General features: G+C 39.4%; 1 protein-coding gene across 1 annotated transcript in view; it reads left to right on the top strand.

Moving 5' to 3' along the window:
• The window catches only part of LOC116078758 (ATP-binding cassette sub-family A member 6-like), a 74,045-nt gene that overhangs the window by 47,147 nt on the left and 13,793 nt on the right, over positions 1–13,105 (top strand). Inside the window, exons 24-30 of the mRNA XM_031354084.1 lie at positions 1,134–1,307; positions 1,507–1,620; positions 6,077–6,196; positions 7,675–7,752; positions 9,208–9,299; positions 9,955–10,075; positions 10,694–10,811. Coding sequence (XP_031209944.1) covers positions 1,134–1,307; positions 1,507–1,620; positions 6,077–6,196; positions 7,675–7,752; positions 9,208–9,299; positions 9,955–10,075; positions 10,694–10,811 — 817 coding nt within the window. The remainder of the gene's footprint in view (positions 1–1,133; positions 1,308–1,506; positions 1,621–6,076; positions 6,197–7,674; positions 7,753–9,207; positions 9,300–9,954; positions 10,076–10,693; positions 10,812–13,105) is intronic.

Genomic DNA, 13,105 nt, shown 5'->3' with positions numbered 1-13,105 from the left:
TAAAGATGGCAAATGGAGACTAGAGACCCGTGTCTCATAAGCAGACATTTGACACAACATGAATTTGATATGATTTCCCAAGATTTAAAATTATCAGTACTTCCCAAGACGATGCCTGGGAGTGGAGCTAAGAATAGAGTCAATCTCACAGGCTTGATATGAATACTGGATTATATAATATACTTTTTAAAAAAGGACAACTCTCCAGGTAGGAATAAAGTTTGACAAAACCCTATTACGAGAAGGTTATCGTCTACTCTGTCAAATTCGAACACTAGGATATTGTCATTGTGTTTTTCAGTGTTAGAAAAGTAATTCTAAAATTCATATAGAAGCATAAAAGACTGCACAGTCAGAGCAACCCTGTTGTTTCTAAAACAACATCCCAAACGTTCGATTTACCAAATGAACATGCGGGAGCCAGACACTGTGCGTGAAAGCTTCCTGGCTCAGAGAGACAGAGCCAGCACCCAGCTGACCTTCCCACTCCACCGACATCCGACATCCGAAAGGAAAAGAGCTCTTTCTTCTACCTCCTACTGTCTTAAATATCCTTCAACTCAAAAGACCCTCCTTCCTCTTTCCTAGGTTTTCTTACATCCACTCCCTGTCAACTGGTTGCTTCTCTGCCACTTGACCTATCTCTGACTTTATTTCATCCTGTTTACAGGAAGCTCTTTGAATTAAAGGGGTGTGCTAGGGCTGAGTCACACCACACAACCTGTTTACAATAAAGAGAAAGCTCTTGGACTATGGGTGTGTGCTAGGTCTGAGCCATACGACAAGGTTTTTCAAGTTTACAACTTTGGGGTTCACAATGTGAACACAACCCTCAGCAGAAAGAACCATTCGAGAGGGGCTGGAGTGTAGTTGAAGCTAGCATGCATAAAGCCAAGGGTTTGATCCCCATTCCTGAAACCAGGCAGAGTGGCCCATGCCTTTAATCCTAGCATTTGGGAGACGGAAACAAGATCAGAAGTTCAAAGTCATCCTTTATGCATAAAGCCAGGCCAGCCTCCACTACATAAAGGACTACCCACCCCCTAAGAAAACCCCTACAAAACAAAAACCAAATAAACAAAAACACCTGCAATGTAACTGAACTGATGAACATTTTGTATTTTTTTTATCAGAAGAAAGCTGATTCCCAGCTGTGGATTTCTGGCCTCTACCCTTCTGCCTACTGGTGCGGGCAGGCAGTAGTGGACATTAGCCTCTTCAGCGGAATGCTTCTCATAAGCTACTTCACATTATACACAACAAAGATGGGGTACATTTACTTGACAAGCGAAATTGTGCTATCTCTAGTAAGTAATATGGCATCAATCAAATTCTACCCGGTAATGAAAAAGAAAATGCAATGGTAGATGTCCATATATTTGAGAATGTTGGATAAACTTAACAACATGGAGATTACCAGTATAGTAAAATATTTTTAAATATATGTAAATTTAAAATCTCCTCCAGATGTTTCATTTTCACTGATACTATCTGAATTATCCCTAGATTGTTCTTTCATTTGGCTGTGCAGCTTCTCTTGTCTTCTTGACCTATGTGATATCATTTGTTTTTGGCAAAAGGAGAAGAAACAGTGGCTTCTGGTCAATTTGCTTCTTTGTTGTAAGTATGAACACTGTTAAGAGCAGTCATTTGTTGTCTTGGGCAGTGGGAAAATTAAAATGTAGATTAAATTTAAAGATTCAAATCAAGCGCCCCAACTTTTCTAAAGCTGATAGAATACTGCAACAGCCAACTTCATGTGATGTCTTCATCCAGAATGCAAGTGTACAACAAAATGTACTCAGCCTTCCCAATGGATCATTTAAAGTTATGCATGTACACGTAAAACATCAATTTTGCATTAAGATTTGAATTCTATTCCAAAGGTATCTCATGCATATGCAATTATCCTACAAGTCTAGCAAAGCCTGAACTTCAAATGACGATTATTCTCAAAGATTTCAGATTAAAATCAGAAGAAAGGGCCTGGAATTGTAACTTGGATTAGTAAGTCAGTTATGCTTCTGAAGAATTCCCATATACCACTTTGAATGGAGTTCAACTGAGAACTTCAAAAAAAGACCCAAACTTTAAGATGTACTGTTGAGTTTTCAGGGCCTTCAGAACAAAGGGACTCCCTTCACTATAAGAATGATAAATGGCTTCCTAAGCAGTTCCAAGGAGCAGGGGTATCCAACTTTTTTGCATTGCAATATGCTCTTGTCATCTGCAAATTTGTTGGGGCTGCACTGGTAGCTGTCCTGGGATGTATGTGGCCTGCAAGTCACAGTTTGGGCATGCCTGACCTAGAAAGTCATCCTAACCTCAGTTGTGAGAATTCCAAATACCAATTTTAATATTATGAATAGTCGCATCTATTTCACAAGCATAGATAGTAAAGTGAAGAGCTTGTTGGGGATTATGGGAACCTTTGTTACATATATATTAGCCCAACCAGTGAAGGCCTTGCTGCCATTAAGCTGTTATTCCTAAGACACGATTGAATGACTGATGGTCCATAGCGTACCTCTAAATTTTTGGAATGAGAGTCCTAAAACTATGAGAGGCACCAACCCAAGACCATCTGTGGAAAAAATATACTTGTCTGATGCCACCTACTGACTTCTAAAGAAAATGGGTGGACACAGCTGGTTGCTGTCCCTTATTAATATTTAGCAGTAATATTTTGTGACTCTGGATGGGATTTGGTTGCATTTAACAGTGGCATTTGTTTCTCTTACATTCATCTTCATAATCTATTCTAAGTAGAGAAGCTACATAAAGTGCTAGAGAGAACCATATTTGAGGCTAGCCATGAGAATCTGTGAGTCAGCCACTTTAAGACTATTTTGATTAGCTAACAGAATGGCTAACATTTTCCAGTTATCCCCAATACTGACTATGTAGAACAGATACCATTAGAGATAATCTTACTGTAACTCACCTGATTTTCATTTCATCTAATACTCTTTCATATGTCTAGCAGAGCTGAGCAAAGCAAGCATTCTGATTCCTTAGGTTTCAACTCTGAATGAATTATTTCTTGGAAGTGATGGTTAAGTATTGGCTGTTGACGAGTGTGTTACTATCAGCCCTGAAGAGGGTAGAGATGATCGAGTCAATGTCCTCAAAGGTTCTCTGTCATCTACTTTACCTTCAGGTCCAACTAACTGCCATCCTGGAATAATACTTTCTTCCATAGCTCTTTCCTCTACTTTTGTTGTCTCTACAAAGAAATCACTTGATTTGGGTAAGATGCTTGTCTGGCTTGGCACTTTTGCTATATATTAAGTGAAAAAAAAAATCAACCTATGGCCTTATGCACATAACTTATGTTAGAGGCCAAGCTCTCAGATTAAGAGGCAGACATTCATTAGAAATAGTAGAAGCATGTCTCAATGCTTTGTGACCCAAAATTTAGTAGAAAAGCTTAACAGGGTAATTTTGATATGGTTGTAGGCTCTACGGTGATGATTTGAAATACACTAAAGGTGTTTAGTGATCAGAAGTAGGAAATATTTTTTTAAAAATATAAAGTTGCCCTGGAACATGAGAAGAGAAAAATAAATGTGGACAAGTGTATTATGCTTTGGTAGAGAGATTGTAGAGGTTTTTGCAAAGTGAGAAAAGTCCTTCAGGGTTGCCATCTAAGATAATTATTATGCTCTAACTTAATATTTAGTTATAAAACATTTGGTTCTATTCCAAATTGTTTTTAGTGAATGATCAATCATCTTGCGAAGACATAAAGATTTGAAGAGCAATGTATGCAACCTATAGGGTGTATGTATATTATTATCTTGGATTGAGTCAAGAAAGTGTATTTGGTCATTTTAGCTTTGTCCTAAATCTCTAATCTTTTCATCTATAAAGAATTTTCTTAGTCTGATTAATAGCTGGAGGAATATATTCTCTAATCCAGTTCCGTGTCATTTCTTTACTATTTTTTGAGATTCTAAATTAATTACATTTCACCCTTCTCTTTTCTCCCTTGAAACCCTTCCACATACCACTCCACCATCTTCTTCAAATTTATGGACCTTGTTTTCATTAATCATTACTGTATGCATAAGTGCATTTGTATTTACACATATATTTCTAAATACAGCCTATTCAGTCCACATAATATTACCTGTGTGTATCTTTTCAGGGCTGGCCATCTGGCATTGAAAAACTATCAGCGTGCTCTTCCATGGGGAGCACCACCTCTCTAACTCCCTGCTTTACTTAGTGGCCTATAGTTCTATGCCTCGGGCACAGTCCTCACAGGCTTTTTCCTGTACAGTTTGGCGTGTTAGTTGATGTCATGCTTGTTCAGCTCATGCTTGGTTGGCCATGTTGCTGATAATGAGCATAGCTTGTGGTGTAACTAGGAGAAACAATCTCACAGCAAAGTCTCAGATCCTCTAGTTTTTTCAAGCTTTCCAGCCCCCTTTCCACAATGTTTCCTGAGCCTTAGGTGCATCCTTGTGTAGAGGTATCCACTGGGATGGGTCTCCACAAGTCTGCATTTTGATTGGTTGTGCTGTTTTGTAGTAGTCTCCATTTATTGAGAAGAGATGTTTCCTAGATAAGGAGTAAAGACTACATGTATCTGTGTATTTGTATATAAGGACAAATGTCTATAAATCACTGTTAGGGAATATCCTGATTTAATAAAGAAATGGTTGTAGATTCTTTTTTAACAACCATGATTTTACTAACACTGATTAGTTAGCTAAGTTTCTATCACCAGATACTTTATCTGCCTTGTCATTTTTTTTACTCTGACAATAATCCATTTTGCTTTGAGGCCACAGAATCCCATGTATCTGTTTATTTTACTTTTGTTTCTTGTAATTTTGGGGGTCATATACCAAAAGACAGAGGGATAATAGCCAGACTTTATAAGAAACTAAAATAATTTAACAACAGGAACAAATGATCCAGTTAAAAATGAACAAGTGATCTGAGTAGATACTCAGAAACAAAATGAGGATAGATAGCAAGTTTATTTTGAAATCTATTCCCCATCAGGAAAATGCAAGCCTTGTATCAGTTATTTCATTTAAAAGAACACACAAGAGTAACATGTTGGCAAGTATGCAGAGTAAAAAGAAAGTTCATGCATGGTCTTTTGATGGGATATAAGTCAATACATCCAGAACAGCGTATAGTCTTAAGGTTCCTCACTTCTGGGTGTTAATATTAAGGAGATTAAATCAGCATACCACAGAGAAAGCTGCATTGTATGTTTGCTGTTTCACTATTGCAATACCAAACAAGTGACTTCACTTTTAAGTAACAATTGGCAGATGACTATGCAGACAGTTTGCCACATAAAAAATGAAAGCATATATTATTATGTAGCCATAGATTGCAGTACTGTCCTTTTCAGAAAAACAGACAGAACTTAAAGGCATTGTACTGGGTGAAACTTGATATAAAACCACGGACAGCACATGTTATTTCTCTGCCATGAAAGCTAAGAAAAGTGCTTATAATCATAGGATAGTGATTATTAGAATTTGACAAAGGTGGAAGGTGGAGAGCTGATAAACCAAGATTGGGTGCTGAGTTACAAACCACACACATAAAAAATAATCTCTAAAGGTCCACTGCACAATGGAATCAACATGAGTATGTGCACATCGTACACACACACACACACACACACACACACACACACTGAGTATCAAGAAAGGATTAACTTAGAGGTTGTAAACACAAATGATAAGGTGAGAGAAATAGTAATTACCCTAATTTGATGGGTACATGTTGTATGTATGTATTCACATATCACATAGCCCAGAGGGGCTGCTTGGTGGTATAATACATATTTACATCATGAGACTCAGCATCCCCTATTAAAAAAAAAAAGAAAGGTTATGTAAAACATACAATATATATGGGGTGCTGATAAGGGGTTAATTTTCTGTTGGGGAGATAACATTTCTGTATATTTTTATTAACAAACCATTCCCTTTAAATCTCAGAAATGGGAAATTGTTATGGCCTTGTATTTGTATGTTTAGATGTGAAACTGTGGAAGCTGTCATTTGATGTGTCATTTGCCATTCTTGGACTTGTCCTGTAGGTCATAACCATTATGTTTGACACAGTTTTGCATGATCCCTTCAATGAAGGACAGCTTATCTCTGCCATGATGTTAGTCCCTTCCTTTTCACTGAATGCACTCCCGATTGTCTTGGAAATGGTAAGAAATGCCATCAACTGTTCCATAAGAAATTGAATACATAAGCTATTTTCTGTGCCTAGATCTACCGAAATAGAAGGCAGGTGAGTGGGCTCGGAGAGTGAAAGACAACGGACATGAGGGATTGCTCATGATAATTAGATGCTCTGAGGTTGAATGGTGGTGGTGTTTACACAAGTTATGAAAAAGGTCCCAAGTCCACAGACCTAGAATGAGTATATTTCATGGCCTGAAAAGAAGCCTTGATAGAGCTGTGAAAAAGCTGTGCCTAAGGCACTTTGCAGAAAAAAAAACAAAAAAAAAAAAACAAAAAAAAACAAAACCAAAAATATAGGCATGGTTGAACACTATTAGACGCTACAGCCAGATTTCAAAGGAACTTCCTACTTCGATGGGTGCTCATGAATGACAGGATAAGTTCCTACCCAATACTGTTCAGTTATTCGCAGGTGTGTATCAAATGCCATTCTGTGTTGGTCACCGTGCTAGAGATTAGGGACACTTGATGAGCAGAACTGTCCAGTTCTTCTTTCCTAGAGTTTAGCAGAAGCAAAGACAGGTTGACCTCAAGCAAGTCATAGTGAGCTTTAAGTGAGCCTGGAGGTTACAATGCTAACAGGCCAAGAGCTGGGGAAGACCGTGCAAAGCAAAGCTGGTGTTTTTAGGAGTCAGGGATGTCGGGAGAAATGATGCCCCTAAAGGATGAGTAAGAATTAGTGGGGCATTGAATATAACCATGTCCTGCAGAGAAAACCCAAGGCCGTGAGAGATGAAAGACTGTGGAGAGTCAGAGAAACTGAGTATCATGCACGTCAACAGAAGCTCGGTTGAGATCACGGTTTTGGGGAATCCCCACAACTCTATGAAATGGCTTTAAGCATAACATACCAAGTTTCAAGTTTCATTAATTGTGTTCTAGGGTGAAGGGAGGGAGACTTGTCCATAAAAAATGCTTTTTCTTTTTTCTGTTGACAAAGCAATGACTGGAAGTTATGACCATACCTGGTCCTTTTGCTTAGTATTTGTCTTCTAAGACAGAAGTAGACATCACACACAAATCTAGACTTGTTACAGGGGATTCAGAGTAATGCTGGGCTTCCTCTATAACTGACTGATGATAAAAGAATAATGTCAAGGGCTACGAGTTTTGATTGAGAAATCAGCTAACACTGAGAGAAGAACAAATCTTGTAAATGGATTTATGTGGGAAACTTAGGAAAACTACTTTCATTCCTAAACTTTATACAGTGTAAGCACTGCTCTCTGCTTTGCTTTTAATAAGTGTTTTTATTTTAAGACAGAAGATTTTTTTAATGGAAGAAATATAGGTTATCTTCATATTGAGAAAAAATACTTAGTAGGGGGCATATGTCATCAGTGCACACAGAACTGTGGAGAAAATAGTCAATGTGCAAAACACATTACTTAAATGTGAATTTGTGAAGAAAATATATTTAGTTTCCTATTTTTCTTTTCAGAGAGCCTACCAGTACTACCAAGAATTCGGAGAGACCAAATATAATTTATCTGGGGTTGATCTTCTGTTATGCCTAATAGTAAGACTTTCTGCCTCACTATATACCCTACGGATAGATAGATATTCCTTGCTATAACTATGTTATCTTGTCTGAAGCTTAGTATCTCTGAAAGTGTTTTAAATACAGTTTTAGATAAAGTGATGGCTTCCAGACATGAATTTTAGTCTTAGGATAAATATTTTTGTGTGCATTTATACAATAAGTTAAGAAGTTAGTAGAGTATTAATTTTGGGTTGTTTATTCTCTACACCATCATGTCTCTAAATAAGAAAGTGTAAAGATCAAATGCAGTATGGGTTTTTCAAATTATGAATAAAATTAACCATGAGTGAATGGGAAAAATGATTATTTTAGATTTAAGGACGACAGAAGCTATTGTCTTTCCATACTGTCTATGATGTTCCAGGCACAATAATAAACACCAAGTCGGCCCTCATGGGGCTTATAATCTAGAAAGTATGTAAGGGAAGTAAATAAATAGTAAATACTGTGTTAGATGGAAAGTGTCTTAGTTACTCTTTATTGCTGTAGGAAACACATGGCTAAGGCAAATTATAGAAGAAAACATTTAATGGAGGTTTAAAGTTTCAGAGGATGAGTCTCTGACCATCAGGGTAGAAAGCAGGGCAGCATATTTGCAGATATTGAACTGGAGCAATAGCTGAGAGCTACATCAGATCCACAAGCACAACAAATATTAAAAAAAAAAAATAGCTAACTGGGAATGGTGTGGGCTTTTGAAACCTCAAAGCCTCAGTGACACACCTCCTCCACAAGGCCACACCTCTTTATCCTTCCCAATCAGTTCCACTAACTCGGGACAAAACATTAAAAAAAAATATGAGCCTGGCTGGGCAACCATTCTCATTCTAACCACCACAGATAGTCAACAGAGACTTAAAAGACCTTCTAGTGGCTAGTGGCAAGAGTGGTCCTATCTTGCTTCAGGATCATCTAAGAAAAAAGAAGTTTAATCAAACAAGCCTCTACAGCAATGTGGTAACATTTGAGATAAGCAGAGTTGGTCCACATGGTGTTCTACAGAATTCCAGGGGTGTTGATGCAACTTTGAGTGGTTAAGGAACCATTGGGTGGCTTCAACCAATGTGCAGTGATCAAACTTAGCTTCGGAAAGCATAACTGCAGTTTCTGGGGTAAGAAGAGCAGATGAGAGGAGCAGAGGGCGACCGTGCAGGAATGCATTGTAAGCTGAGAAAAAGAAAGATGGATCTGAATGTTCCTAACACAGGAGAAAGAACTCGTTGTGCTGTGGGTCATTTTAAAGACAGAACAGAATTCGCTGGACTGTGAGCAGTAGGAAAGCGACAGGTTAAACTGTTGTTGTATTGTGTATTCCTCCTTCCTTATAAAAATTTGCTACCAAATTACTCAGAAATACACTAGCAACAATTTTACTTAAAAACTCAACTTGCATTGACTCATGCCTAAATAAAACCTTTTCTTTGCTTCTAGCCTTACTTTCATACTTTGCTGTTCATTTTCGTTCTGAGATGCCTGGAACTGAAATATGGGAAGAATGTAGTACGGAAGGACCCCATCTTCAGGTTAGGATGACAGTTGATCTCATATTTGAGGTCACAGTTTGATATTTCTATTGCAGTGGCTGCACTTCCAGTTTGTTGATAAGGATTTCTACTTGCAATGCAAGCAATACAATGACTGGCATTGTAGCCAATGGTTTTCTAGTTTACTGTCAAGAGATAAGACCTCCCCTAGACAGCAGAGAAATACTTCAGTTTCTCAAAAACGTGAAGATTACCCAAGTAGGCCATTCTCTCTTCTAAGGTGATGTACATTTTTGAGCAAAAGGGATGGGAAGAGGAGATTTGACTACTGAGTTGAGGGAGTTTTACACAGGGACTTTGTAAAGTATGAGTAGTAAAAGACGCTGAAACATCTGATGTGACGAAGATAGGGCCGTAGGAACTGGTGGCAGTAGAAGTGACTTGAATTCTAGGTGGGGTGGGGCAGCATCTGATGATATGCTGACAAGCACTGACCTTAAAGCTCAAATATGCTATAAGGATAGGGACCACATCACGAGAGAGATTCTGGTCAGTGGGATGAGGGTCCATGCAGAGTTGAGGCAGCAGAGATTATCACCACCAGTCTATTGGGAAAAAAGCAAACTGGTAAAATCGCATGGAATATAAGCATTCAATATGTGAGAACAGTGTGTAACTTGGTTCTTTTCCACAGGCTATCTCCACAAAGTCTAAATGTTCAGGCAAATCCAGAGGAACCTATAGATGAAGATGAAGACGTTGAAGCAGAAAGACTGAGGACATCCGATGCTCTGAGCACCCTGAACTTAGATGAGGTTGGAACGCACAGACCCTGCTAGAGCGTATAAGAATCTCTCAGAAAAAAAAAAGAGTGAAATGTTGATTTTAACTATTAAACTTTTAAGTTTTCAGATATCCAAATATGCGGATAGCTCAGAAGGTTCTGGAAACTTAAAAAAGAACACAAGACATAATGATTTTACTCTCCTTTTGAGAAACACGTATTCTAACAACTAGAATTATAATTTCAGAACAAAATAAGACCTTATGAGTTGAAGAATGTGCTATTTGGCATAAAATGTTTAATAGAGATCAGGAAATTCAACCACACTTCAGGCTTGCGTGGCAGGTGCTATTCGACCGGGCTGTCTCTCCAGGCACAGGGTTTTCTTTTATCTGATTGAGATGCTCTGTTATTTCCAGTGTAGCCATTTGCCTTCTGCCTAGACAGTGAGTTGGCTTCCGTGGCATCCTGGTGCTTCCACATGTGTTCAGAGACACTGTATGTCAATGAATGTGCCTTATATTGGTAACCGCGGTCATGGTTACTCTCGGTTCGTCTCTATGGTTTGGCCTATGGTAAACATCAGGAAAATAAAAGAATGTAACACCTCTGACATTTAGAGGAAAACCACCCTTCTGTCTCTCCTTAGAAACCGGTCATAATCGCCAGCTGTCTGCACAAAGAGTATGCAGGTCGGAAGAAACGTTGCTGTTTGAGGAGGACAAGGAAAGTAGCAGTGAGGAACGTCTCTTTTTGTGTTAATAAAGGTTTGGGACAGTCACTTTTTAAACTTACTGCTTAAAAGTGCCTTTATTACTTTTATTTATTTATTTTTACAATCCAGTCATCACCCCCCCCCCCCCCCCCGTCTGCCTTCGCATAGTTCCTCATCCCATTTCTCCTCCCCTGTGTCTCCAAGAGGATGTCCCCTGCTCCCTGCCAGGCCTCCCCACTCCCTGGGGCCTCAAATCTCTCCAAGGTTAGGCTTATCTTCTCTCTCTGAGTCCAGACTAGACATTCCTCTGATATTTATGTGGTCTGGGTCCTCTGACCAGCTAGTGTATCCTGCCTGGTTGGTGGCTCAGTGTCTGGGAAATCTCAGGGGTCCAGGTTAGTTGAGACTGCTGGTCTTCCTATGGGGTTGCCCTCCTCCTCAGCTTCTTCCAGCCTTTCCCTAATTCAACCACAACGGTCCCTAACTTCAGTCCAATTGTTGGGTGTAAGCATCTGTCTGTCTCAGTCAGCAGCTTGTTGGGCCTCTCAGAGGACAGTCATGCAAGGCTCCTGTCTGTAAACACACCATAGCATCAGTAATAGTGTCAGACCTTGGAGCCGCCCCTTGAGATGGGTCCCGATTTCGGCCTGCCACTGGACAGTTTTTCCCACAGTCTCTTCTCCATTTTTGTCCCTGCAGTTCTTTTAGACAGGTACAATTCTGGGTCAGAGTTTTTGACTGTGGGATGGCAACCCCGTCCCTCCACTTGATGCCCTGTTTTTATTCTGGTGGTGGACTCTACTAGTTCCCTCTCCCCACTGTTGGGTATTTCATCTAAGGTCCCTCCCATTGAGTCCTGAGAGTCTCTCACCTCCCAGGTCTCTGGCACATTCTGGAGGGTCCCTTCACCCCCTACTCCCTGGGGAGGTTGCATATTTCCATTCATTCTGCTGACCTTTAGGGCTTCTTTCCAGTCTCCCCACCCCTTGCCTCACCCTATACCTGATCAAATTCCCCTTTTCCCTTCCCTGGCCTCCTACCCAGAGCCCTCCCTCCCTCTGCCTCCCATGATTGTTTTCATCTCCCTCCTAAGTGGGATTGAAGCATCCTCACTTGGGCTCTTCTGCTTGTTTTTATATTTTGAGACTAGAACCTAGAGCCCCATGCATGCTAAGCAAGAACTCTACTACTGTGCAGTATTCTTAGCTCTCTCTTTACTTCTTGTTTTAAGGCAGAGTCTCACTAAGTTGCCGAGGATGACCTTTTAAACATACTCTGTAGTTTAGTCAGGTCTTGATCTTAAGTGATCCTCCCGTCTCAGCATTTTGAGTAGACAGGAATTCAGGTCTGCATACAACAAAGCACTAACCATTGTTTTTAGGGATGATCATCTATACTAAAGCATAATTTCACTTGCTGTAGCCTTCATTTCCTCATTGGTTCAGTATATATATATATATATATGTATGTGTATATATATGTAGTGTGTGTGTGTGTGCGTGTGTGTGTGTGTGTGTGTGTGTGTGTGTGTGTAAAGGACTGTTACAGGATAGATAAGGAAACTTCTTGCCCCTGTGGATTTTGCATTCTAAGGAATTCATAAGAACATCTTATCAATAGCATATCGATTATTACCCAACTTCTATGGGGAACAGCAAAGCACGTGTGAGTGATGTGTTTGGTTAGACCAAAGGAAGGCTTTACTTGAACAGTGACATTTAAGTCAAGGTCTATGTGACAAGAAGGTGGGGACCGCAATGGCAAGAACTCAGACACAGCAGCAAATCGTAGTGGTTGAGTCTAAAGCAAAGAATCCAGCCAATGTATCGGTGTGAGGGAGGGATGGAGTCCAGCCAATATATCGGTGTGAGGGAGGGATGGAGTCACGCAGGGTTAGAAAAGGAATATTTCCTTAAAACAGAAGAAGCAGTGTATTTTACTCCACAGCAGTAGAATGTTATTAGAAGTTTTTTTTTTTTTTTGTAGACAGTTCTTATTTTGTAGAGATTGCATACTGATATTTATTTATGAATTTGAAAAGGGGCGATTCGCATCAGTTCAGATGAAAGATTATGGTAGCTTGGGTGCACATGGTTTATTTTTAGCATACGAGTAGTGTTTCAGCCTTCTGAGGTTTGTACATCATTTGCATGAGCACGCTAGTCACGAACTCTCACATCTATAGAAAATAACTGAACCAGGAAATCTCAAGGGGGAAAAGACTGCTGTATCAAATTAATAAGCTTTTGATAACATTTTCACGATGAGAATTAAAGAATAGGTTTCCAGGAGGTACGTTGTGTATATTTTAAATTACTCTGTTCAAGAGATGAACAGCCTTCTCAA

Source organism: Mastomys coucha, unplaced genomic scaffold (assembly GCF_008632895.1).
Source record: "Mastomys coucha isolate ucsf_1 unplaced genomic scaffold, UCSF_Mcou_1 pScaffold5, whole genome shotgun sequence".
NCBI lineage: Eukaryota > Metazoa > Chordata > Mammalia > Rodentia > Muridae > Mastomys > Mastomys coucha.
Note: the sequence above shows the minus strand (reverse complement) of the source record. Positions and strands in the feature narration are given on the sequence as shown.